Genomic DNA, 25,882 nt, shown 5'->3' with positions numbered 1-25,882 from the left:
TTGAGCCCTGTGCCCGGCTCTGTGCTGACAGCTCAGAGCCTGGAGCCTGCTTTGGATTCTTTGTCTCCCTCTCGCTCTCCCCCCCCGCCTCCCCCCCTTGTGCTCTCTCTCTCTCAAAAATAAATAAATGTTAAAAAAAATTTTTTAAAACCCTTTTGCTCCTAATTTACTAGGAAATTTTTACTTAAATTTTGTTTTCAGTGGACTCACTAAAAGTGGCCTTTTACTTCCATGGCTGGGAGCTGACCAGTTTCGGAGGCACCTATCTGGTGTTCCAGCTGTGGAAGATCATTGCGTTGTTTGAGCAAAGAGATAACGCAGCCTTTGAAAACGGAAACTTGGCTTTCAGGATTCCTGAGTGTCCTCCTTCCTAACTGTCCGCTCCCCTCTCAATCCAGACATCGCATACTTAAAACGTGGCACTCACTGCACGTCCTTTCCCTCAGTAGTCTGGTCCCCTGTCTCTCCTACTGGAGTGGCCCAAGGAGAGTCTAAAAACAGTTTATTTGGAACAGAACGCAAAGCACAGTGCCCAGGGAATTTCGGCCCAGCTTCACAAAGAGCGAGAGGAAATTTTTGCGCCTTGTTTTCTTTTGGCTGAGGGACTTTCTCATTGAGCGCAGGCCCCTTGGTCTGGTAGGAAGAAGACGGGTTCCCCTGGGTTGGCACCTGGCAAGTTTCCAGAGAGGGCAAAGCCACGTGAGACGGCTGGTAGCTGGGGCGGGTGGAGTACCCAGCGACGGGCTCTCGGACAGTGCGTTGGCTGAGCATACACAGCTGAACTGCCATTTGATGCTGCCTCTAGAGATTCAGTCTCAGCCAAAGGATTCCTCAGAAGGAAAGCTGAAACGATGGTGTTCCTGATACGGGGAAAAGAAGGACAACCCCCCCCCCCCGCCCCGCACCAAAAACACCCCACGAAAGTATCGAACATAAAGGCACTTTATAAAGCATTTCAAAGGTTTATCATCTTCCACCGTGGACATCTGCACATATTTGTTGGGTGAGTTTTACTCCCCATGACAGGTAGACTATCCATGAAGACTTGGAAGGATGCCCGGCGGGGGGGGTGGGGGGGGGGAACTCAAAGAGGCTTGTGGAAAATTCCAAAAGACAGTTCAAAAGATTCGGTCCGGGAGTCAGCAGGGGATCTTTGTTTTGTGGTCACACTCCCCATTTTCCCACCTCCACATCCCCCTTTCCCAAATAGGAAATGATTCTAGAAAGACAGCTCGTAGTTGGAGGTCAAACGTGGCAAGCCCCCAACCCTGACATGAAGGCATGTAGGAGAGTAAACATAACACCCACAAGAAACAGAGCGTTGCTTTTGCTTGTTTGTTTGTTTTCTTCTTTCCAGCATCGAGAGTGTTTCTGCGTCGAAAATGTTACGCTGGCAGGCGGGCTGATCAGTTAACACCGTCTGGGGTTTGTGGCAAAAGTTCTGCTTTACGAAGACTTCCATCTGATTAAAGAAAACACTGCATGGACCACGTACAGCAGAGTGGCCACGTAGGAGAACACCTGAAACCAAGATACATGGCCATTAATGGGAGTGCATGGGGAGAGGGCGACGCGTGGGCCATTGACACTGAGCCAGGCGCTGACATGGCGCTTGGGAGTGACACACTGGAAGGGTGCGGGCCGCCGCTGCTTCCTATCATTCCCGCAGATATCCTTTCCTGCCGAGCCCAGATGTGGCCCCAGAATGCTTTCAGCACAGGTCTCCAAGTGACCTACCAGCCCACTGGGTTTGGGGCTGCAAGGTCAATTATCTGTCATCACACGTCATCATGCTGGTGCCACCCAATTGGAAATGGGGGCCCTCAGAGACCCCTCAAATGATACCACTCTTCATGGGAAGCTTCCTTCCCCCACACCTGTGAGGTCAGAATCCACCAGCTGACTCCACTGGCCTTGGCTAAGAGACTATGAGCACCTGGGTTTGCTGGCTCTGGTTAAGGTCTGGATGCTGTCTGGTCATCCTCAGACTCCTGCGAGAATGTTATTCCAGGAATCTTAATTTCACGAGCATGAGCAAGGGTGCCAGGCTCATAGGAAGTAAGGAACCGGGACGGGGAGGAGGGACTGAGGCTTCTGCAAAAAGGAGGTAGCTTACTGAGAAAGCTTCTGGAAAGATCCAGTCAGTGTGTTGGCACTGGGAACAAAGGCCCTGGAAATGGGGCAAACGGTCACTTTGTCCCTGTCAAGGCCCTGACTTGCGATGTTCACATGGGCCCCACCTATTCCTATCACCCTACTCTGGGTGGCTGGCCTCCCTGAAGGCTTGCCTGCCCCCAAGTCAAATATCTGCACCTGGTTTTGTGACCTTGGGTGTTGGGGTCAAGAGTTTCCAACCCAGGCACAACATCAGGGCAGCTACGGTTCCATGACTCTTGAAAATGCCCATAAACACCAGCGGTCATCATGCCTGCTCTCTCCCTGCCTCCACACATGGGTGAACTCCTCACCCTCATTGGCCAGAGGCAATGAGTAAGCCGAGTTACTTAATAACCAATATAAGGGAACTCATCCGGGAACCCTTAACTACCATCTGAGAGGCGCGGTTGTACCTGAGTGAGCAGCACCCTCAAAAAACACCTCTCCCTGTCAGATGGGAGCAGCTGACGGATGCGAGAGCCCTGAACAGAAGCACCTCAGCTGTCCCCAGCAGTGACAGCAAACAGGCACTTATTTTCCAAGTGAGGTCAAGCAATGGCACACTGGGGACACTGAGAGCCAGGGACGTGAAGGCATATACTTAGGCCTTCAGAAACGCCTCTCCCTAAATGGCTGCCATTATTATTCCCGCTTTCTGCAGAAGTTTCTAGCTGCCCTCAGTGAATTCCCACCAATCCCAGGGATCCCTCTGGCACAGACTCTCTGCTGCCTGCAAAGGAAAGAGGGAGAAGCTTAGCTTTCGAGACGGGTCCGACTAAGTATCATAGAGAGGGGCGAGAGGCAGGCCAGATGCTCTCAAAGGCCAGGAATGTGCGGGAGAAGGTCTTGAGGTGCCTCCCCATTCCCGGGCTGGCTACCCCCAGGAGGGCGTGTTGTGGTTGGGCAGGATCTCCCCTGTGCACTCATACAACTGATATTTTGAATAGAAAGATGTGACTTTACATTGAACCGGGCTTATACATCCCCTTCGGCCCAGTGCATCGGCCGGCTGGCAACATTTCGATTCTTGATTCTGGCACTCTCGACTTTGCCTGGGCACGCCCATGTAGATCTCATTCAACTAACAAAAATGGGAGGGGGGGGAGACACGATCACTTGTGGCGTGGACAAATAGATGCCGGTGTAGCCACCAGTGGAATGATATACAGCAGTGGGAATAAACACTCTAGTCTCCACCCAAAAATGTAGATGAGCTTCACAAATCTGAGGTTGAAAGAAGGAAGCCAGACATAAAAGAATACACACTGTGTAACTCCATTTACATGAAGTTCAAAGGCAGGCAAAACCGAACTAGGCAGCTAGAAATCAGGATGGCGGTAATCGTTTGTTTGGGTGCACGGTAATAGCAGCAGCAGGACAGGAGGATTCTGGGAGCTATTTATGATGTCCTATTTCTCAGTTTGGATGCTTGTTACACAGAAGAGTTCACTTCATGGAAATTCATCACTTGGGACACTTGTATCTTACTCACTTCTCTGGATGTACGTTGCATTTAGGAAGGAGGAAAAAGAGAAAAGTTGGAATACAGTAGATCACAGTGGTTCTCAACTAGAGATCTGTCCAGTGGGCAGAGGCAGTAATTCACCCTATCTGGGTCGTTCCGTCACGTGCTGACCCACTAGCCATGTTCCATGCACATTTCACTATTATCTGCAATAATTTTATGGAAATTGTCAAACGCCTTGCCGCTGATGTCTGTTTGGAGAGAAGGCCTCTGGGGTTGGGATAGGGGAGGGATGAGGCTCTCTAAGGTGACAGGAAATGAAAGAGAGTCATTTGAAGGATAACGGAGGAAGCGGGTTACCAGCCTCCCAAGGGAAGGAAAAATAGCCAAGGTGCTTCCTGGCTGTGTTAGTATTTAGAAAGCAGCCATCTTGGGAGATGAGCCAATATGGGAGACATTCCCACACTGGGGGACGGCTGAAAGGGTGCCAGGGACCATACAGTGGCCATGTTTCTGGAACTGGAGAGTAGGCTGGGAGCTTAAGGGGAACATGTGGCTTCCCTGGGACAAGGGACCCGTAGACAAGGTTTTCGGTAACTTTCCTCCAGACCCCACCCTCTGGAAGCAGGAGGAACACCTTCACCAAACCCCTTCCTAGAGCCCAACAGTGCCCGTCCCTGTGGGTTTTCTCTCACCCTCTACTCTACTCTTTCCAAAAAGTGGGGACAGTACAGTTTTGGCACCCGGAGCCGGCATCTTGTGATCTATCATCACATTTGACCTCGGGATCTGTATGATTCACAGGTCGACCTCTAGAAATCTGAGGAGCACGACTTCCTGAAGCTTCTTCCCTATTTTTTACACCTCACTCACGACTAGAAATACACCTGATATCGCGAGTTTGCATGCTGTTGGGAGCCCGCACATGCAGAACTCTGGAAAGAAGTTTTATGAATCAAAACATTCTCCTCCTCTCTGTCATTCCGATTCATCCCATTAAGAAGAAAATCCATTAAGAAGAAAATTGGTGGACCCGAAGTCCACCAATGGGTCTGGTCCCACAGTTGGAGAACGCTTCTTTTAGAGCTCAGGGGCCCGCGTGCAGCCTGCACCCTGGCCACACACAGCTGGCACCCCCATTTGTTCTGCTGACGGGGTGAATGAGGCTCAAGCCCCCAGGCCACCCATTGCTTGCTGTGAGGCCTTGGAGGAAGGTGTTCAATATGTCTGTAGTCCTGAGGGAGTCGGACAGGAATTACCGTCTCATTTCACAGATGAGCAAGCTGAGGCACTTGCTCAAGAAAGTGGTGGAGGCCTGAGCTCTGGCCCCTCCTCCTCCAGCAGGTTCTCAGAGCTGCTAGGCAGGAGGCATCATCGGGAAGAGCTGAAGTCCTAACTGCGGCGACAAACACCCACAGCTGGGGGGTCTGGACACGCTGCGCCCAGAAAGGCTTCTCCACAGCCTCAGTTCCAGAGCCAGGGCTTGGGGAGACACTGGCCACTCCATTTTCCATCCCTGACCTCGCTGCTTCCCCGAGCCTGACTGTGCTTTGAGGGAGAGCCAGGAGACCCAAGTAGCCAAACTCACTGCTCCAAACAGGTGCTAAGAGTGTGGATGGGGGAGCCTGGGTGGCTCAGTCGGTCAAGCATCCAACTCTTGACTTCAGCTCTGGTCGCGATCTCACGGTTCTTGAGTTTGAGCCCCACACTGGGCTCTGTGCTGACAGTGAGGAGCCTGCTTGGGATTCTCGGTCTCCTCTCTCTCTGCCCCTCACCTGCTCATTCTCTCTCTCTCTCTCTCTCTCAAAAATAAATAAAAACTTAAAAAAAAAAAAGTGGTCACCTGCCCTGGACACCAATAATTCCTGGCCACCTTGGAGCAAGGTATCCATGTTTTTGGTGTCCCGGTTCTGCATCTGTGAAATGGGTATAATAAGCGCACCTACACCCTAGTGTTATCGTGAGAGTTAAATCAGATCGTTTATGGAGAGCTCAGACAGTGCCTGGTGCTCACGGTCATGTCCCTTTTGCAAAGGCATGGACTCCTAGGCCAGCCCAGGCCTGGGCAGCGCAGCACTGAGCAGAGAGGGCCAAGGGGAGTCTTGGACACATGCCCTCCCTTCTCCAGGGCTTCGTTTCTTCAGGAATAAGGGGAAGGTTTCATTCCTTCGAAAGTCAGTGAGCTAGGAAACAGAGGGGAGGGCCCAAACAGCCTTCTGCTGACCCTCCATCGGTGGGCGGTGGGAACTGGGAACGGGGGCAAATTGCCTGGGGGACTCACCACAGCAGAGATGTTTTCATGGTAGTGTTTGTAGGTGTAGCCCTCCTGCATCCCGATGGTGGCCAAAGCTTCCAGGACAGAGGCGCTGAGGTAAAACAGGGCAGCGACACAGTGGTAGGCTGCATCCTGCAGGGTCAGGAAAGGCCATCAGAGAGATGGGCAGCTGTGGTCCCGGCAGGGCGTGGCTACCAGCCTTGTCCCCTCCTGGCGAGGCTCAGGTCCCGCCCTCATCTTCTGCTACTTCTTTGGGAAGGAAGGGCCTGCCCGCCCAGATCCCTGCCCCATCCCCCCATTACCATAGCCCAGCCCCCTCCTCACAGAGCTGGTTTCATCTCACTGGTTTGGGGGCCAGAGTCAGGACTTAAGGGAGAAGGCACGCTGCCTTCCCTTGGCTGCCTTCCCTTGACGCGGGATCAAGTAAGAGGTGGGGGCAGGGAGGTGCAGCCTGGGATCTAACAGGTAGAAATTGGCTCTGGCCCTGAGAAGTGTCATATGTGGTCCAGTCTCAGTTTAGATGTGGCCTCGGTGACCAGTGCAGGGTGAGAGGCCCAGGCCATTTCCACTGTGGTTTTGTCTTGTTATTGTCAGTTTTTTGGGGGGGAGGGGGGTGGGGGAGCTCCGGGAACGTTTAAAAGCAAGAAAATACAAAGCGGGGGTTTTGAGTAGCTGGCATTTGGAGGTGATTTCGAAAAGTCTCCGTAGGAGGCCTTTTGAGAGTAAAGGCCTGGCCAAGTGGCCCTGCCCTCTTCCATGGTAAGTAATGGCCAGGTGTCCCATGCATACATTTTACCCCCCTCGTGGGCCTTAAGGCAGAATTTACGCAGTATTATGTCCACGGGCCATCCCTTCCCCCCACCCCCCAAGCCCCTCCTTGGGGACCCTGCTTTAGAAGGTCATCACTGGACACTGGCCAGTAAGCCTGGCCTCACACAGAGCAGCCAAGGCCAGCCTCCAGGACCCTGCCCACCCCCAAGATGGAAACCAGCCCTCCTGGACGTTGGGAGATGCCAGCAGGCACCTGGCAGGTGCAGGTGGCATGGGGAGGGGTGGTTGGGCTGCTGGTTATCCATGAAAAAGGCAGTCATGCAGGAGAAAGCAGAGCAGGCCCAGTGGGAATTGGGCAGCGGCAATCCAGCTCTGCCTTCACCTTCTCCTGACCTCCTGGCTGTGGGGAGCCCCCAGAGAGCTGCTGGGGAGAGCTCAGAGCCGAAGGGCTGACCAGCTGAGCCTTGGAACGTGGCTAGGAGACATCTATGGGCAGCCTCACCTAGCACTGGAAAAGCCAGCTTGCCAGGGGAGAGGGTCCAGCACCCACCCACCCACCCACCCACATCAGCCATTCCGGGCTGGGACTCACCAGGGTGACCCAGGAAGTCTCCCCGCCATGGGCACCAACTATGTACAGGATGAGCAGGGCTGTGGTGGCCATGAAGCAGAACACAGACACAAACATCACCCAGCCCTGGACCAGGGGGATGGGCACCAGGGACGAAGCAATGAGGATCCACACGAGGCCCCCAAAGACCTGCAGAGGGAGGGAGGACAGGGGTGAATAACAGAGCAGGAGAGCCCATACCCAGGAAGGGCCAGACCTACAGGTCACACTGGGGCATTAGGGGCAGAACAGGAAGGAGGCAGAGAATGGCAGTGGGCATTTTCCTCACCAAAAGTGACTCTTTCTTCCCCCTCAAGGCTCTAGCCTGCACTGACCCAGTCTTCCCAAGCCCCTGCTTGCCTGCCTTGGTCATGCCTGTTTTAAATACAATTTCAATTTTTTATTTGACAAAAACGTCTATCACACTCACATGCCAGGCACTGCCCCGAGCACTTGGCAAATATGAACTCAGTTCATTCTCACAACCCTATGAACGAGGTACCGACCCATTTGTCAGATGGAGAAACTGAGGCACGTGGACGCCAGGTAATTTGTCATCCCAGGAAAGGGCTTACGTCATCCAGTATTATCATTATTCTGAGGTGACATCCTAGATTAAATCCTAGTATTTTGACATTGAAATATCGTTTCTTTTACAAAAGGTTAGCGACCAGCAGATTCTGTTGGTCTTTACTTGGCAAAATAGATTGATCACGTTAAGTCATAAGCATAATTTTTTAATTTGTCCCCTTCGATCCCCAAGCCCAGGAAGTGTTCTGATTACTAGGGTCAGGGCTGGAGTGGAGAGTCTCTTCAGGTGGCCTAGGACGGGCATGGGAGAAATGTTTCCCTGCCATTACCCGGAAGATGCCCCTGTTGATGTCTGAGGGCTCAGTGAGTCCCATGTTTTCAAAGAGGTTCGTAAGGACAGTGTAGGGGTCCCGGCTCCCCGGGGACAAAGGCGCACAAATGCAAGCTGGGACCTTCCATACTTCTTTCATCCCCAGGAAGTCAGCCTCGTCCACCGTCCCTCACCCACATAAGGCTGGGACGCAGGTGGAGGGGGCTCTGTAGTCAAAGGTCTCCAGGGTGCTTCGAGCATCCGGGGCTGTGGACGGGCTGCCCTCCTAGTCCTATGTCCCCTGCCTTGTGAACTCAAACAGTACCTTGATTCCATCTCCTGTACCTGCTGCCCACCTGCTACGTAAGAGACCACTGTCCCTGTAGGTGTTCTCTGAGCCTCTCAGCTAAGAAGCATCAGGAGAGAATCACATTTGAGTAGATAAGTCAGAGCAATGAAGAATCTGGAGTTATCAAAACCAAGCTGGGCCTAATGAATCAGATATGGGCATCTCTGACCAGAAAACCTCCTCTACTGTGGAATCCGAGGGTGCCTGAAGGCCCCGGCAGAAGCAGTGGGACACATTTTACAACTTGAAGTCATTGGAGCAAACAGAGAAATACAGCAGGTAAATAAAAATCCTTAGACCACTGTAACATAAGATGTGTGTGTGTGTGTGTGTGTGTAGATTTCATCCAGAGTTGCCTTTAAGATCACACAGATTGCTTGGCCTTTTCCATAATGGGCCCTGACAAAGGGACATGAACATGCCGGTGGCTGAGAACTTGGATGTAGGAGGCCCAATTGTGGCATGGAAAAGTGGGAGAACTCGGCACGCCTGTGTGGAGGGCAGAGGCAAGGGCCTGGGATGCTCCTCTCCTGACCATCCAAGGTGGACCAATCTCAGTTAGTTCCCTGTTCATATGGTCTCAGGGAGCCCTGCCCTTCTCCTTTGCAGTGCCCAGCACAAAACAGGTGCACTTGTGACAATGTGGCACTATCCCCGACCATGTGATGGAGGGGGTGAGGTCCCCCTTGCTCACGGCTAACTCCCAGGTGTGGGACACCTTCCCAGCTGTACCTCAGTGTCTGAGTTAGTTCACTTGCCTTCAGGGTCTCCGGTCAGATATATGGGTAAACTGGAACGATTTATGCACCAATCCCAAAGGGACAGTTTGCATTGCATGTGGAGGGGAGAGCGGCGTGTCAGGGAATCCTGTGGGGGACTCGGTGCCTCAGAGGTGCTTGTGGGTGGCCAGTGGACATGGCTGTGAGGAACACTGAATGTCACATCAGGAAATGAGTCTTTTTCTTCCTTCCTTTCTTTTTTCTTTCTTTCTTTTTCTTTCTTTCTTTCTTTCTTTCTTTCTTTCTTTCTTTCTCTTTCTTTCTTTCTCTTCCTTCCTTCCTTCCTTCCTTTCTTTTTAATATTTATTTCTTTTTTTGACAGAGACAGAGAGAGAGAGAGAGAGAGACAGAGCTCGAGGAGGGGAGGGGCAGAGACAGAGGGAGACACAGAATCTGAAGCAGGCTCCAGGCCCCGAGCTGTCAGCACAGAGCCCGATGTGGGGCTCAAACCCACAAACTGTGAGATCCTGACCTGAGCCGAAGTCGGTCGCTCAACCGACTGAGCCACCCAGGCGCCCCTATGCTTTTTATTTCTTTGTGTGGTTTATCTATAGCAGTAAGTTTCATAGTAACATGGTGGGAAGCAATTCTCTTTTAGACAGCTTTAAGGAGATATAATTCACATACTATACAATTCACCCATTTAAAGCGTACAATTCAATGGTTTGGGGATATACACAGACATGTACAGCCATCATCCCCAGACCAATTTTAGGGCATTTTCATCACCTCAAAAGAAACCCTGTAGGGGTGCCTGGGTGGCTCAGTCGGTTAAGTGTCCAACTTTCGATTTTGGCTCAGGGGATGATCTCACGGTTCATGACATTGAGCCCCACGCGGGGCTCTTGCGTTGACAGTGTGGAGCCTGCCTGGGATTCTTTCTTTCTCTCTCTCTCTCTCTGTCCCTTCCCGGCTCTCTCTCAAAAATAAATAAACATTAAAAAAAAAAAAAAAAGGGGAAAAGAAACCCTGTGCCCTTTAGCTATTGCTTCCTTCCCTCCCTCTCATCCCTAAGAGGCCACTAATCTACTTCCTGTCTGTAGATTTCCCTATTCTGAACTTTCACATGAGTTGAATCACATAATAAAAGATGGGCTTTTGCAACTGGCTTCTTTCCTTTAGCATAATGTCTTTCAAGGCGAGCAATGCTCTCTCAAGGGCACCTTTAGAAAATGTCTCCACCATCACAGCACGTCCCATGGGCCCGTTCTGACCCCCACCATTTGGGGGGGAGGGGGAGACACTGAGTGAATGTGTCCCATTTCTCTGGAGCCTCCAAGCCGCAAACAGCTGAGGAAGCACTGATTCGCAGGGAGGTTCCTAAAGCAAGCATGTGGCGGTCCTGCCTGTCCCTGGAATGTATTTTAAGTCACTCATCATGTGAAGGTAAGGTCCTCACAGCACGGATGAAGTGATTAGAACCCGGGGGGGTGGGGGGGGGTGGGGAAGAAGACTGGTAGGGGCCTGTCCTGCACCCCTCACAGCCCTGCCCCTTGGGGTACCCGGGGCGCGGTGGTGGGGGGGGCGGTGAGAAAGGTGGGGCCGCAGCTGCAGGAAGGGGCCACAGGCTGGGAGGGGTGGGGGTGGGGGAGGCAGAACAATCGCGAGGACAGGAGGGGTAAGTGGAAAAAGATGAGGAGGGGTAAGTGGAAAAAGATGAGGCTGAGCCGAGGAGGGTGTCTATTCCCAGCGGCACGTCTGTGGAAACGGGCCCCACTCATGAGAAGTCCGTTGCGGGGGCCCGTGGGAAGCCAACAGCTGCGCATGCGTGGAGGCTCCTCTGGGCCGGCCAAGGCCAGCGCCCCGCAGCGCCCGCATAATGCACCCTGCACCCCGCCGCCTTTGCTCCGCCAGCGGCTCGCTCGCTCGCTCGCGCTGATGGGGCGCTCCTCCCAAGCCGCTGGCGGAGGCCGCAGCAGGAGCCAGTCTCTTGGGCCTCGGCTTCCTTGTCTGCACATGGCAGTTTGCCGCTGTGTCTTCCCACTGCAGGCTGGAGCACACTGGCCGGCACTGCGGGTGTGAGTGCGAAGCTTCTGGCGCTGTGCCCAGCCGCAGCGGGGGTGAGACACTGCTCACCCCGGAGGCCAACAGCCCTCAGAGACAGAGGCGGAGGCAGCCAGTTTACAGTGCAGGGTGGCAGCCAGCCCTGAGTGGGCAAAGCGGCTTGGACTGGTGCAGGGCCTCAATCGAGTCTTGCAGGGGGAGGTAGACTAGCTGGTTAACTGGGCCTAAGGGTCAACAAGGAGTGGCTTTCTGGAGGGAGGAAAGATTATAATATAATATAATATAATATAAGCAATAAATATATAATATAATATAAATAATAAATATATAATATAATATAATATAAATAATATAATATAAATAATAAATATATAATATAAATATATAATATAATATAGTATAAATAATAAATATATAATATAATAAAATATAATATAATATGCCAAGTCCAGAGAATGCTGAAGCAGCAGTGAGGGCTTCAGAAAACCAGGGAGCTGGGCATAAGGTAGGCAATGAGAGGGGAGAGTGGCTGGAGATGGGGCTCAAGAGGGGGTGAGGCTCAAGACAGAACTGATTGCCAGGCCAGGGTGAAGGCCTTTAAGGCCCCATTGCGTGGAAAGCTGGGGTTCAGTGTGAATCATGGGGCAAAGCCAGTGCCCGCCCCACTTCACCTACTAAGTGTGCAGAGAGCAAACAGAGAGAACAAGCAGAGCACCCACACCCGGGGAGATAAGGCATCCTGGGCAGGGAGCAGTCCACCCCATCCTGCCCTCAGGACCCCACTGGCCAAATATTTGTCAAGAGAAAGGGGTAGGTGAGGGTTCAAGCATTTCCCTTTGTAAAGAAAACTCCAAGCAGCTCCCAGCTCCCAGCTCCCAATGCCGAGAAGCAGTCATTTTGAAACACAAGTGGAGGCATGACCCCAGTTTCCATTCGTCTCTGTCAACAGGCTGGACTTCCCACCACCCACCGCCTACACCCAGGTCACCGTCTTCCATAACTGAGATGGTGCAGCTGGCTAAGGTGGTGGCAGAAAACGGTCTCTAAGTTGGGCGGCCCGGGAGTCATCTGCATTGAGCTCTCTCTGTGGGGTCCTGATCCCCATGTTGGAAAATGGGGGTGGGTCTGGGCTAACGCACACGGTTTGCAATCCTCACTCTACACGAGAATTGCCTGGGACAACCTGAAAACACAGTAATGCCCAGGGTTTGACTCTCAAGTGGAGAGAAGGAGAGTTATAGCACAAGGAACAGACGTCCCAGGCTGTTTGCCAAAAGCCTTAGAACACATTTCCACAACACAAGCCGTTAGATTATGTTCTGGTAATTCCTATCAAACAGAATACCAGCTGGCTCCTGTCTCCAGTGCCCAGCTCGGCTGTCCCGTGGTGCCAGTGGAGACACCTCTCCAGTTCCTGACTGGGCTCTGGGAGCCCAGGGGCAAAGCTCCCTTACCTCCCCTCTCCTCAAGCTTCAATCCCTGTCTTGCCTTGAATATGAGATTAGCTGGTCCTTGGGTGTCAGGCAGATGTATCTGTGAATGGGAATGCGCTGGAGATCTGAGGCCCCTACCCCTGCTGTTTCTGGACTGGAAACTGCCTGTTTTTAATTCAGTCCAGTTTTAGATGCTGAGCAGGGTCGAGGTTCCCTAAGAACCAGGGGTGATATAAAAAACCAGACCAAAAAATTTCAAAGACTTAAACGAGTTTATAAATCGTGGCCTGACCAATCCAATGATTTTTGTGGAAAAAAATTTCCTCAGGAGACAGTCTTCAGGGGAGCTCTTGTGTAAACTCAGAGAAGCTTCTCAATTTTTCTTTCGGAATTAATCCACAGGATTAGCAGGCTAGCATGGTTAAGGGTGTAGACTTCAGAGACTGAGTTACCAAGTTTCAGTCTCAGCTCTGCCACTTTACAACGGGATGGCCTGTTGTCTCTGGGCAAGTTACTTAACCTCTCTGTTCCCTATTTGAAAAAGAGTGATAACAACAGCGCCCACCTCGTGGGATCGGGGTGAAATGGGGTTATGTCTGTGGAGTGCCTGAAAGATGGTAGGCAGTCCGAGCGCTCGCTGTCTCAACTGCCATATGATGAGGCAAAGCCTCGTCTGTCACCCACCATTCCAGTGGGTCTAGGATCTCAACATGCACAATTATCCACTCCAAACCCTCCTGGGACCCAGAATTTAATAATAACTTCAGAGGTGCCTGGGGTAGCTCAGTCAGTTGAGCATCTGACTCTTGATTTCTGCTCAGGTCATGATCCCAGGGTCGTGGGATCGAGCCCTATGTCGGGCTCAGTGCTGAATGTGGAGCTTGCTTGGGATCCGTCTCTCTTGCCCTCTGCCCCTCTTGTGCACTCTCTCTCTCTCTCTCTCTCTCTCGCACAAGTAAAAATAAAATAAAATAACTTCAAAACCATTAAAAAGAGAAAAATTGGTGATCTTCTAGAAATCTGAAGTTGAGAAAAATGTGTCTGCCTTTGTGGAAGGAAACACAAAGGACATTAAAATATGAGAGAGCCTTCCTTCAAACAATGAGCCTTGGTTCCAAAGGGGGGGAAAGGAATCCTCCAGCACATTCTTGAGATTCGTGTGGTGTTTCCATTGCTTGACCAGGGATGAAAGAGTTCTGCATCCACCATTGTGCAGTGTTTCTGCTGCACAACTGGGATAACCGAAGTCAACTCAGAAGAATTGCTCAAATTCTCTGGATATTTTTCTGGATATTTTGCTTTGTCAGGGTCTTCACAAGCAGACACTTTTCCAGTAACAAGTCAAGGCGTGAACTAAAGAGGACTTCCCATTCAGGGCTTTCCACATACACACATACGCCTTGGGGCCCCGCATCGGAATTCCCAATGGCTCTGAGGGCATGGTGTGTGTGCCCTGAAGGCACATCTGAACAGGAGTTTGTAATTCAAACTCTTGAGGAGGAGAGGAAACTTATTACCGAACACAGACTGTGCACCTAACACTAAGCTGTCTTACCACTTTGGTCAGGCGGTCACAAATCATCTCCCCAGGAAGGCAAAGGAAAGATGGCCACACCAGAGGAGACGGGTCCCAGCTGCTGTGAGCTCCGAGCACTTTGGCCAACAGGCCGGAAAGTAACCTCAGTTTGTGTTTCTGGAAAGGTCCATACTCGACTGGACTATTTCAGTAGTCAGGGGTTATTGCAATGCCAGACAGACATGTTGTGTAGGTGGTCTGACCAGTACAGTAACTGTGCTGGAGGAGAGACTCAACCAGCTCTAGGGTTGGGTGGCTAAAAAGATTCATCATTCTGTGAGTTAGAGCAGAGGGTATTTGTGTGTGTGTGTGTGTGTGTGTGTGTGTGTGTGTGCATGCGGGTGTGAGTGTGTGTACAGGCTGGTTATGGATGAGCTGTTGGAGAGCAGGGGAGTGGCAGCAAGGGGAAGTCAAGGGGACAGAAGCACCAGGTGGTAGGAGAGTGTGCAGAGGGAGGCCAGAGGGAAAGACCAAAACTCCAAGACCCTGAAGCCTTTCCCATACTTCCCTTGGCTCCTCAGAAAACAGGTCTGAGAGGAAGACGGGGGGACTCTTTTCCTATGGAGACAAGATGGCCAGAGGCACACATGTGGGGCTTATGCCAGCTTCTCTGGTTCTCGTGTGAGCCCCACCTGCCTGGTGGAGAGGAACTCGGCTCCCAGCAAGTCGAAGGAAAAGCTCCCTTCGCTTGCTCCCTTGCTCACCCACTCATTTATTTGTTCATTCACGCATGTAACAGATGCTGAGTGCCCCTGACCGTGGCCAGTAAGCACCGAGGCAGGTACACCTACGGAGGTAGACCTTATCCAAAGACATGCACTAAAAACAGAGTCCATCCCTCCCTTCCAGTCTTGCTGCCAGGCTCCACTGGAGCGGCTCTGGTCCGCCAGGGGCAGAGGCAGGTCCTGGTAAAAGTATCGGGACCCCAGTGAGGGTGACCAGCTCAACACCTCTGCCTGGGAGAGGGATAGAGCCCAGCAATTTGAACAGATCCCTTATTCTTACCCTATAAGGAGGTGTCTGGGGGGAGGGATCAGAAAGTTTTCCATGTGCAGACCCCTGCCCCCCTCTGTCAACTGACAAGGCAGCTTATGGGGAATCTGACCTCTGAGGCTACTCCCAAGGCAAACACTGGGAGTGGTGTTGAGGCCACCTGACTCAGTTTACTAGTGCAAGTTGCTGTGCCCTCCTGGCCCCTTCATCAGCAGGCTCATCCTTCCAGAGGGACACATCGTGCCATTATCCCTCCCAAGGCAGGCTTAGATGGTGTCCTTTTGTCTAATCTGGAGGTAAGGCCAGGACTCAGGGGGCCTGGAGTCGGTTTGTGAAGAGGGAGATAGAGACTTGAGATTCAAGGGGATGGGGGTGAGTTCAGGTCTGCCGTCGACATTAACATGGTGGGTGTGGACTGAGAAAAGGCCCCTGTCCAGGCCTTCGGTCCCACTTCTCTCAAGTCCCGGGGAGATCTCTTCCACAGTACCCATTACCCCTGTACTTCAGGCACTGGCCACTGCTCACTGATTAATGCTACCTCCTTCCCTATGCGGAGGACAGTCACTCATTCCTGAATGAATGAAAAGTTCTCTTGGGTCCACAAAGCTAGGGGCTTTCAGATAAGCTTGTCCTCATGTGAACGGAAAAGTTTCCTAACCACACCTACACCCAGGGGCTTTACCCAGCGGGATAAACAGAAGCTAGGAGATTCCATGAAAAGTACCAGCAAGCTACCTGTAAAAGAGCAGCAAATCCATGCCAACTACTAGACCAGACGGGAGTGGCTTCAGTGCAAGAAAAACAAAAGGAACTAATGGGAATCACCAAGGAGGATAGCAATTTGGTGAGCCACCGAATAAAACAGGTGTGGATTATGCAGGGCAGGGAGAAGGAACCGGCCACCTACAGGGCCCGGGGCTTCTTTTCAGGGTCCTGGGGGTTCTTTCTTGGGAATCGGTGGTAACTGTCAGTTTCACCTTCCATCTCCCCTTGGGAATGGGTGGTAACTGTCAGTTTCACCTTCCATCTGTCCTTGACTCCTCTTGTGATTCATAAATATTAGCCAGGTGGGAGGCAAGAAGTTAGCCCCTGTCCTACCAATGCAGGCTAACGACAAATTCTTTGGGGTGCACAGTTTGTGCTGGGAACATGGCCGGACTTAGGGTCCAGGCGGGAGACGTACCCCAAGCAATGGCCTGCAATACAGGTGCCATATGGCAGCATCGGGGTGCTCTCAGGGTGGGCACCCCTGGTGGAGGTATGAGGAAAGCCCAGGCCTGAAGGATAGAGGACTTAGTCCCACCATGCCATCTGCACTAAAGGAAGACCTCGAATGGAGACCAGTGGAGGACTACGGGCTGGTTCTGGAAAGAGTCCTAGGACACAAAAGCAAGGTGGAATCCTTCCTGCCAGTCCCCTCCACCCACCTGTGCTCGGCTTATCACCAGCCACAGGGCAGGATGGAGGCTTGGGGAGGTGAGGGCACACTTTTGTGCCAGAGGCTGCCCTCTTCCTGAACCAATGCCCTTCCAAATGGTGATACACTGACACTGAAGACAAATCATTTTTGGAAGGCTTAATCCCAGGCTCACTGGTAATTGGCTCCTTCCCCTTGGGCAGACGCAGCAATGTGTGTGGCACTGAGAAGTCACCAAGCTGGCACCAAGCTGGCAGGGTGGTACATGAGAGAGGCTTAAGATATCCCCCGCCTCTGAGGCAGAAGGCAGGGCAGGACTGCCGGGGCCTCCCGTCCCCTGGGCCACCCCATCAGGCTGGCCAGGGGCAGCTCTGAGCAGGGGAGCCAGAAATAATCACGCTGCTAGGAGGGCCCTACAGAGGGTGGTGTCTATGCAGTACTTGATGACCCCAGAGACACGGCAAGTGGGCCCTCAACAGCCCCACCCACTTCCAAATCTCACGTACCCTCTGCCTCTACACTGCCCGAGAAGGGCATCGAAGGCAAAAGGTGGCGTGGGATGGGTCTTATGGTCCCCACCGTGCAGTTATTTTAGCAGGGATTGGCTAGTTGCTCTCAGAGCAGGTGTTTGAGTCATTAGAAAATTAATAAGAGTTGTACTTAATAGCTATTCAGCAGTTACTACGTGCATCATGTTATCTTAAGAGCTTTGTGCATAACACTCCTCACATCAATCCTTGAGGTAGGTGCTGTTATATCCCCATTTTACTGATGCAGAAACTGAGGCGCAGTCACAGGCTCACATCCCCACAGCTGCTGAGTACCAGCTCTGACAGGCTGGCTGGAGAGCCTAGGGCAGTTACCCAAGCCCACCCACAAGCAGGTCACCATGAAATCCCACCCACCCACCGTGTCTAGGGTCCCTTTGGAAATAGCCGGGAGAACAGCAACAGAATGATAGGAGACTAGCCCATTAGCCTTCACCCTGCTCCCTCCCAGCTGCCCTGGGTCCAGAGAGAATTGCAAAGGAGGTGGCTTCTGGAAGCAGGCTTCCCCTCCCCCACTCCTCCGCCTGCTCAATGGGCTCTGTTCTTTCAGAGGAAAAGAATACCAAGGTTTGTGTTTAAGACCAAAAAACAAGCAAAAGGTCAGAACGCTGAAGGACATCACTCTCTTCTGCAGGCACAGGCCTGTGGTTCTCATCCCCGGGTCCATCAACAGGATGTTTGTCATGACCTGCACCCCCCCCCCGCCCCCCGACCCCTACTAACAGGTACAACCATGCCAGCTTTCACTTCCTTCCCCATTTGCTCCATTCCTGGACTGTCTACCTGCGCCCCGCCCCCCTCGCCCCTTAAAGCCTGGATTCTGGCTTCTCTTTAGGCCTTCAAAGCTGGATCCAGGAGTTTTAGGGATATCCTTCTCCTCTCTCCCCCCTTCCCCTCTTCCTGCCCCTTCCCTCCCAGCCCAACTGCATTATTCTAACAGGAATCCGGGGCTATGGTGTGGAATTTCAGGTCAGCTGAGCCTGGCCAGTGCCTCTTCCCACTGCCCGTGCATATCAATGTGTGATGGCTCACGACAAGGCTTTTCTTTTAGCTCCTACATATTTTTCTCAGGCCTTAGGGAGTTGTTTTGCCCCGATGTGGGCAGAACATTAGCTATTAATGAGGTGGGAGTGGTAGAGAGCCTGGGGCTAAGCATGGCGGAAAACCAATGCCCGTACATGACCCTGGAAAATAATCATGCGGCTGGTGTCCAGCAGGAGCCAACTAGGAGCTAAACCTTTCCACCAGAATGTAGAAGGTAAGTCGAGGCCCCACAATGCAGAGAGTACCAGGAACCTGCTCCAGGACCCCAGGAATAATCTGAAGCCTGTGAGGGGTCAGTCTATACTTGTCCATGGCATTAGTGCTTTAGGGTCTAGGGGCGTCGCTCATTCACTCACTCACTCACTCACTCACTGTCCTCACATCCATCAGCACTGCAAGAGAACACCTGCTGGAATATTTTAGTGCCCCTCTCTGGTGGCCTTTGGTCCAAACCACTATGTCCACTATGTCCAGGGACCGCAACTTGAGAGCCCAGAAGGAAGCCCCAGACAGGCTTGTGTTGGGGGTGGAGGTGCGGCTCAACGATGAGTCCATTAGGACTTAGCCCCCTAGCCCGATGCAGATCTCCTCCACTGGCTGGCCCCATCCCACCTCAAGGCAGGCCCCGTGTGGTCCAATCCCCAGCGCCCTGCCCCACCCACAGCCCTTCCCTGAGGATGTGCCTAAGCCCAGAGCAAAGCCAAGCCATTCCAAAGGCTGTGCAGAACCGGCTTAGGCTGGCAACACAAGGCACTCCCCCCCCCCCCCCCCCCCCCCCCCCCCCCCCCCCCCCCCCCCCCGCTGACACACAACCTTTGCAGGGCACGGCAGGTGTAGGTGCAAATAGTCAGCCTTTGTCCCTGGCCCACCTTGAGTGACCCGGTGAGAGCTCTCCCTCTCCCCTGCAGTGGCGTCTGGGATCCTCCCACTCTCTCCCGAAAGCACTCAGAGAGAGAGGATGCCTCACATCACTCTGGGTATGACCCCATCTGCATCAAGCTGGGGAACGACCTATGGAAAGCAACCTTTTTCAGCGTAGCATGGTTGTGATGGCATATGCGTGACCACGTGGGGGCTGAGCCCCATCATCACGTTAGGCAGTTTCCAGAGAACAGCTCAAAGTCACTTTCTCCTGATCAAAGCAGTCCTCTGGTCCTCTGGTTCTTGAAAAACCAGAAAAGTCACTTCTCAACTCCAAGAACAAACCCCTCTACCTATAATTCTTCCCCTCCCTGTAGAGAGGAGGAAAGGAGAAAAGCAATATCCTTACCCACTTCTAAACAGCTACAGAGAGGGGCCCCCAATGCAAAACAAGGACACAGGGCCAGGCTCAGTGGGCACAGCCAGTGAAGGCCACGCTCAGCCATTGTCCTGAGCTGGCCAGCAGGGTCAGCCTCCACTGCCTGGTGACTATAGAAGAGGTCCCTGCCTGGGGCAGCAGGGAACTTTCCACAGGAGCATAGGGGGTGCCTGCCTTGAACCGAGGAGAATATTTAGGGCACCTGGCTCCCTGCCCCAGCCTCTCACTGAGAACTGTCTCCCCTACCCTGTCCTTAACGTGAAAACATCGAGGGGGTGGGCTGGCTTACCGACTGCCCCTCCAAACCTTGCTGAATCAATGGCTTATGAAATGCAGATTCTTGGGCCCAGCCTCGACCTAGTGACCCAGATCCTTCAGGATGTATTTGTGACAAGCAGACCCAGGGGCTGTGAGCTCCCCAGTGGCTCTGAGCTGCCCCTTCACTCTCTGGGGGAGAGAAGAGAAGAAGGGAACCAGGCCTGCCCAGGGCTGCCAGATGGACAGGGCCGCCCTTTCACGATGCTTTCTGCTGCAGGCAAAACTTCCTCGTGGGTGTTTGGGTGAACGCAGAAACCTGGATGTGACTTGCTGTCACTACAAGAAGTGCCACCCTGGAGACTGAGTTACCAGGGTAAGCTGCGCACCCCCCTCCCCACCCCCCCCACCTCCCAGTCCAGCTCGCCCAGCCTCAGTCTCCTCCCAGCTCCGACAAATTAGGTTTCTGTGATTCCACATCTCTTATCTCCTGTGAGTGCTCATGCTGTCTTCTCCACGTAACCAGAAGGTGGACCACCCACCAGAAAACTGCTTTCCCATCCTGCTCCCACCCCACCCGCACCGCCCAATCCCGGCTCTGTAGGGCCGCTGTTCCCAGGCAGGTGAAAATCTAGGGCAGGTCTCCGGACTTGTCTGGTCACTCTCAAATAATGAAAGTCCCCAGTCACTTTGGGTCAGGGAAACGGCCTCATTTTACTGTGTCCGGTTCACTGGAAGAATCACAATGACAAGCCCCACCCGCGTGCCCCACCCCACAAGGTGCACCCCAGGAGCGGTGGCTCTCAGCAGTTGACCCTACTTGTCTGCGCTCCCCAAGTCTCTCTTCATTCCCAGCCATTCTGTCAGCAGTTTCTCCTCTTTTATAGGCTGGGGAGGAGGGAGCCGAGTTAAAGGTTTCATAACCTGTTTTCTGGCATTTCCTTTACAAGTTCTGAAAGGGCGGGGAGGGGGGGCGGCTGTTATCTCTCCTGGCACTTTGTAAGAGAAGTTTCCTCCGGCCCTGGCCAGAGCTGAGACAAAAAGCATCCTATGTTAACCTTTGTTCTGTGAATGGTGGACCAAGTGTCACCAAGGCCCTGGCTTAGAAGAGAAGAGGAGGAAGAGGAAACAGCCTGCGGTCCCCAGAGGAAAAAATCCTCCTTGGGTGGGGACAGGGGATCAGGCCAGAAGCAAAGCCCTGGGTTTGCTCCCGTGTTGGGAGAGGGGACGTCCCACCCCGAGCCTGCCCATAAGGGGGACACCAGTGTCCCTGTGGCATACAACAGCCGTACAGCCAGTGTGACTCTGATGGTGCTTGGCGCTCGGACAGGCGGGGTCCCGCCACCTAGCTGGATCTGCCTTCCACTTCCTGCGACGACCCTGCAGCGTTCAGAGGTCTGGGATGGGGGTGCTGGGCCAGGGTAAGGTTGCCATACACCCCCACCAGTGCCTCGCCGGAGCCACCACCCTTCCCTGTCCCTGTGGGCAGTTTCCTTGCCTTGGGAGGGGGGTGGGGCTCCACCCTGTTCGCTTCAGACGCTGGCATCTGTGACTCCCAAGCTATTGGGAGGTCAGGCGTGGGCGTGTGAACTATGACTAATCAATTCAAAGGACTACAGATTTTATACATACCCAAGCATTTCACACCCACTGGGTTCGCTGAAAATTACAAATTCTGATGTTATCAAGTGTGGCACGGATGAGGAACAATGGGGGCTTGTTTAGCTCCAAACTTGTACAATTTGGGGCCCTTCTTTATTAAAGAATACAAAATAAGGCAGGGTCTTGGAAGGGACCTGAGCTTAATTATGCTTCATCAGCCTCCAGGTCCCTCTGCTTCTGGAGTATGGAAACTGGAATTACCCTTTTTGGACAGGGATGCGGTGACATCTGGGGAAACAAAAGAGGTGCATTCCCTATGAACCAGGAGGTCAAACCCTCCCTTTGGGAAGAAATCCCCAGCAGGTAACTAAAGAGGCACATACAAGAATGTTCTTGGCAATGCAACGGCAGAAAGCAACAAATTGAAAATAGCAAAATGTCCATGAACAGCAGACGGGATAAAGAGTATCAACCTGTGTAAGCCTCAAAACAACTTTGTATGAAAAGCCTGCTGCAGTGGGATAGGTAATGTGTGTGTGTGTGTGTGTGTGTGTGTGTGTGTGTGTTGCTATTTTCATAAAGTGAAAACTTAAAATAATGCCATGTGTAATCTGCCCATAGTTAGGTATGCAGTGAAGGTCTAAATAAACCCTGCTCCGGGGTAATGAACACTACTCCATTTAGCCTCGAGATTGCCCCAAGGATGGAGGGAAGAGAAGATAATGGTGGAGTTTCCAGTGGGCGTGGTGCCATCTGAAAAGCTTTATTTCCCTCATACTAAAAGAAAATAAAGCCAACTATTAAGATTTGACAAAGTGGAATGATAATTATATGGGTGCCGTTCCTGTAATATGAAATATTTCTTGACGTTTGTTTCTTAAAAAATTTAAGTCTACATAACATAAAGTCAACCATTTTAATATATATATATATATATATATATATATTAATTTATTGTTTTTGACAGCGAGAGAGACAGAGCATGAGCAGGGGAGGGGCAGAGAGAGGGGGAGACACAGAATCCGAAGCAGGCTCCAGGCTCTGAGCTGTCAGCACAGAGCCCGACGCGGGGCTCAAACCTGTGAACCTTGAAATCAAGACCTGAGCCACATGAAGTCAGACCCCCAACCGACAGGTGCCCCCAAATTACCCATTTTAAATTGACCAGTTCAGTGGCATTTAATATACTCACGTTGTGCAACCACCCCCTCTAACTTCAAAACATTTTCACCACCACAAAAGGAAACCTGGCCCCTTAACCCTCTCATCTCAGTCCCTGGAAAACCACCAGTTTGTGCTCTGTCTCTATGGGTTTACGTATTCTGGATATTTATATAAATGGAAGCATACGTGACCTTTCCTGTCTGGCTTCTTTTACTTAGCGCAGTGTTTTCAAAGTTGATCACCTTTGTAGTATGTATCAGTATTTTTTGTTCCATTCTATGGTTGAATAATACTCTACTGTATGGATATATCACAATTTGTCTCTCCAGCCATTGCACTGGGGCTGTTTCCACCTGTTGGTTATTGTGAACAGTGCCGCTAAGAACATGCGTGTACGTGTACCTGTTCAGGTCCCAGCTTTTAATCATCTTGGTTAAAAACCTAGGCATGGAATTGCTGGGTCAAATGGTAATTTTTTTTTTTTTTTCACGAACTACCAAACTGTTTTCCAGAAGCAGATGAGCCATGTTACATTTCCATCAGCAATGTGTGAGGGTTCTAATTTCCTCACATCCTGGCCAGCACTTGCTATTTCCTTTTTTCTTTTTTAATAATAATCACCATAATTTCATGTGAAATTGTACCTCATTGTGGTTTTTATCTCATTTTCCTAATAATGAATGATGCTGAGCATCTTTCCACGCGCCCCTTGGCCGTTTGTACAGCTTCTCCGGAGGAATGCCTATTCAAGTTTGTTGCACATTTTCTAACTGGGTTGTGTGTCTTTTTGGATAGAGGTTGAGAGAGACCACTGAGGCACCCTCAGTCTCTCAGGAAGTTGGGGGGAAAGGAGGGAGGTGAGGGAGCAGGGCAAGGGTTGAGGAGAAAAAAAAATCACTTCTCAGACAGCCGAGAGGAAAGTTCCAAGCAGGAAAGAATTATTTCTTCCAGAAGCCCCTACTATGTCAGGTCACAAAACCGCCCCGGGAGGAGTAAATTTCCACTAATCCATGGTTCTGAGATTTCCCACCTCCAGCCTTCCACTTTCACTTGGTGGGTTTTGGCAGCGGGGTATCCTCCTATCCCCATCCAGCAGATCGCCCTGTTTGGCTCTGCCTGGCTGGGCGGGAGCACTCCTTCCCCTAAGCTGTGATACCAAGAGGAGGCATTGGGAGGCTTGTCCCCTCGGTGAGGCCAGCACCCCTCCGCCCCCACCTGCCACCCCCTGCGGCCACCTGAGCCCATTCTTGTCAGGGCAGCAGGAGGATGGGGCCCCCGTCTTCTGCCTGGAGCTCAAGTAACACACTCTTTCCTGATTCTTGTTTTAGTGTTCCTCGAAGAGCTACAAAGGCAGAGTCAGCCACTCATGAGGGCAATGTAAGAGACACTAAGGAGACCTTTTGCTGCTTAAAAATCTCTCTTGCCCCATCACACCTCAGCATCAGCCCTCATCTCTTTTGGTTATGAAACTCCTGCCTTTGTAAAGAGTAGCCTCTGAAGGAACCACCCAATACTTATTCCCAAGCCGCAGGTCTATATGCTCTTTTCAGAAATCCAGCGTTCGGCAAGCACAGGCTGACTGCTGAGGAGAAGCACTCAGATGAGCCATCTGGAAAAAGAATGTTCCAGTGGATGCAAGCCCCTCCCCTCTGGGCCTATCCGAAAATTGTAGGTAGGGCTGGGCTTAGTGGTGTCCAGAGTTCCTTCTAGATGTCACTTCCTTGATTCTGGCCAGCTCCAGGTTTTGAAGTCATTCTGGATACATCCAGGTTTGGGCTCAACCCAAGTCACACAACGGCAAGGATACGGTGCCCCAGGGAACCTCAGCCCCCTTGGCCCTTTCCTCCACCATCTCCACGGAGACCAGAACCTGCTCCCTTTGCTGTTCACACCCTCCTGCCTCCAATCAGACAGAAGCCGGGGTCCCGTTTATTTTTACACACTCAGGTGTGGGCAGTTTTTTTTTCGACCAACTTTCCGGGCGGCCACTTCTGAGTTTGGGGTGCAGGGAAGGAGTCTCTGTGACCTCAACGCACCACACCCACAGAGTAAACACCATGCCCTCTCCCAGGTAAGGGGCCGCAGCCCCTGCGGAGGTTAGGCTGAGGGCGGTCGGAACTTCCCCACAGGGTGATCACTTTACCAGAAGCCTAGAGTAGGAAGCGCTCTCCGAAGCCGCCGGCGGCGGAGGCTGTGCGGCTCGGGCTTAAGGAACGGCCAGCCGCGGGTGCAGCGGGGTTCCCGCTGCTCAAGGTCAGCCGAGGCACAGGACCGCTCAAGGCCAGTCCCTCTCTCTTCCCCCCACCCGTCGCGCAGGGCAGAACGACCGCAACGGAGCAAACCACGCCTGTTTATTTCCCCGATCAAAGTTGTGGCAAGTAGGGTCACTCGCCAGAAACTTTCAAAAGCCAGAAGAGAACAATCCAGATTCTGCCCCTCCTACGACACCAACCCAATCTCCAAACCTCGGTTGGTAACACGTACTCGGGTTTCTTTTGATTTTTTTTTTTTTTTTAAACGAAATCCTAACCCTGGGAAAAGCTGGACGCTTCTACAAGGACGTCGCCCTCCAGGAAGGGCATACTCGGCGCGGCACCTGTGAAGCGGTTTGGGAGCGCAGCTCTGGAACGGGCGCGCTACAAGTGGACCCGGGGCCTGTTTCCAACATCTGACCCATCCTGGGAATTTGGTTTTTCCACCGAGGTCCTGGGGACTGTTTACCCCACTGCCCTTGTCTAGAGGGGGTCAAACGACTGGAAGGTGGGAGGAGAGAGACTTTTTCCTCACTGTGGCCTCGCTACCCAGATGCTCCGGGGACCCGCGCAGCCACCACCATTCCGCCCCTTCCCTAGCACAGGCGCGGGCGCGCCGGCGACTCACAAACTCTAAGATGAAGAGCAGGTCCGGGAAGGTGGTGAAGACCGCGAAGCCGCTGGGCAGGGTACTGCCACCCGACGCCGCTGCGGGGGCCATGCCGGCGTGCTGGCGTCGGCCTCGGGTCTGGACGCGCGCGGCTCCGGCTTTGCACTGACCGCTAGCTCGCTCTGCGGAACCCAGTGGCCCGGGCGCCCCCGCGCGCGGGTTAAGAGTAGGGAGCCCGGGGTCGAAAAGGGAGGAGCCCTGGTCACCGCCCGCCCCGTCCCCGCCCAGGTCCCCGGTGCGCGCCGCGGGCGCCGCCCTGCCCCACCTGGAGAGCGCGCAGCGGGCGTGCGGAGCTGGAGGCGGGGGCCTGACTCCTGCGACCCACTCCGGCGCCACCTCCCACCCGGAGGGGGACAGAGCCACTTTGGCGAGGCGCT

The 25,882-nt window shown here is 52.7% G+C and overlaps 1 protein-coding gene and 2 long non-coding RNA genes across 3 annotated transcripts in view; 2 read left to right on the top strand and 1 right to left on the bottom strand.

Moving 5' to 3' along the window:
* LOC122237385 overlaps positions 1–1,434 on the top strand; it is a 7,498-nt gene extending 6,064 nt beyond the window's left edge. Inside the window, exons 2-3 of the long non-coding RNA XR_006215897.1 lie at positions 806–1,003; positions 1,358–1,434. This is a non-coding gene — a long non-coding RNA (uncharacterized LOC122237385). The remainder of the gene's footprint in view (positions 1–805; positions 1,004–1,357) is intronic.
* Positions 927–25,882, bottom strand: MAL (mal, T cell differentiation protein). Its single transcript, XM_007082471.3, has 4 exons — positions 25,464–25,882; positions 7,261–7,428; positions 5,904–6,029; positions 927–1,521 (listed from the first exon to the last, which is right to left on the bottom strand). The coding sequence occupies exons 1-4, from the start codon at positions 25,554–25,556 to the stop codon at positions 1,447–1,449; spliced, it is 462 nt and encodes a 153-aa protein (XP_007082533.2). The 5' UTR covers positions 25,557–25,882; the 3' UTR covers positions 927–1,446.
* Positions 20,796–22,198, top strand: LOC122237384. Its single transcript, XR_006215896.1, has 3 exons — positions 20,796–21,238; positions 21,638–21,944; positions 22,041–22,198. It is a non-coding gene; the product is annotated as an uncharacterized LOC122237384 (long non-coding RNA).

Source organism: Panthera tigris, chromosome A3 (genome assembly GCF_018350195.1).
Source record: "Panthera tigris isolate Pti1 chromosome A3, P.tigris_Pti1_mat1.1, whole genome shotgun sequence".
In the NCBI taxonomy this organism is placed as follows: domain Eukaryota; kingdom Metazoa; phylum Chordata; class Mammalia; order Carnivora; family Felidae; genus Panthera; species Panthera tigris.
Note: the sequence above shows the minus strand (reverse complement) of the source record. Positions and strands in the feature narration are given on the sequence as shown.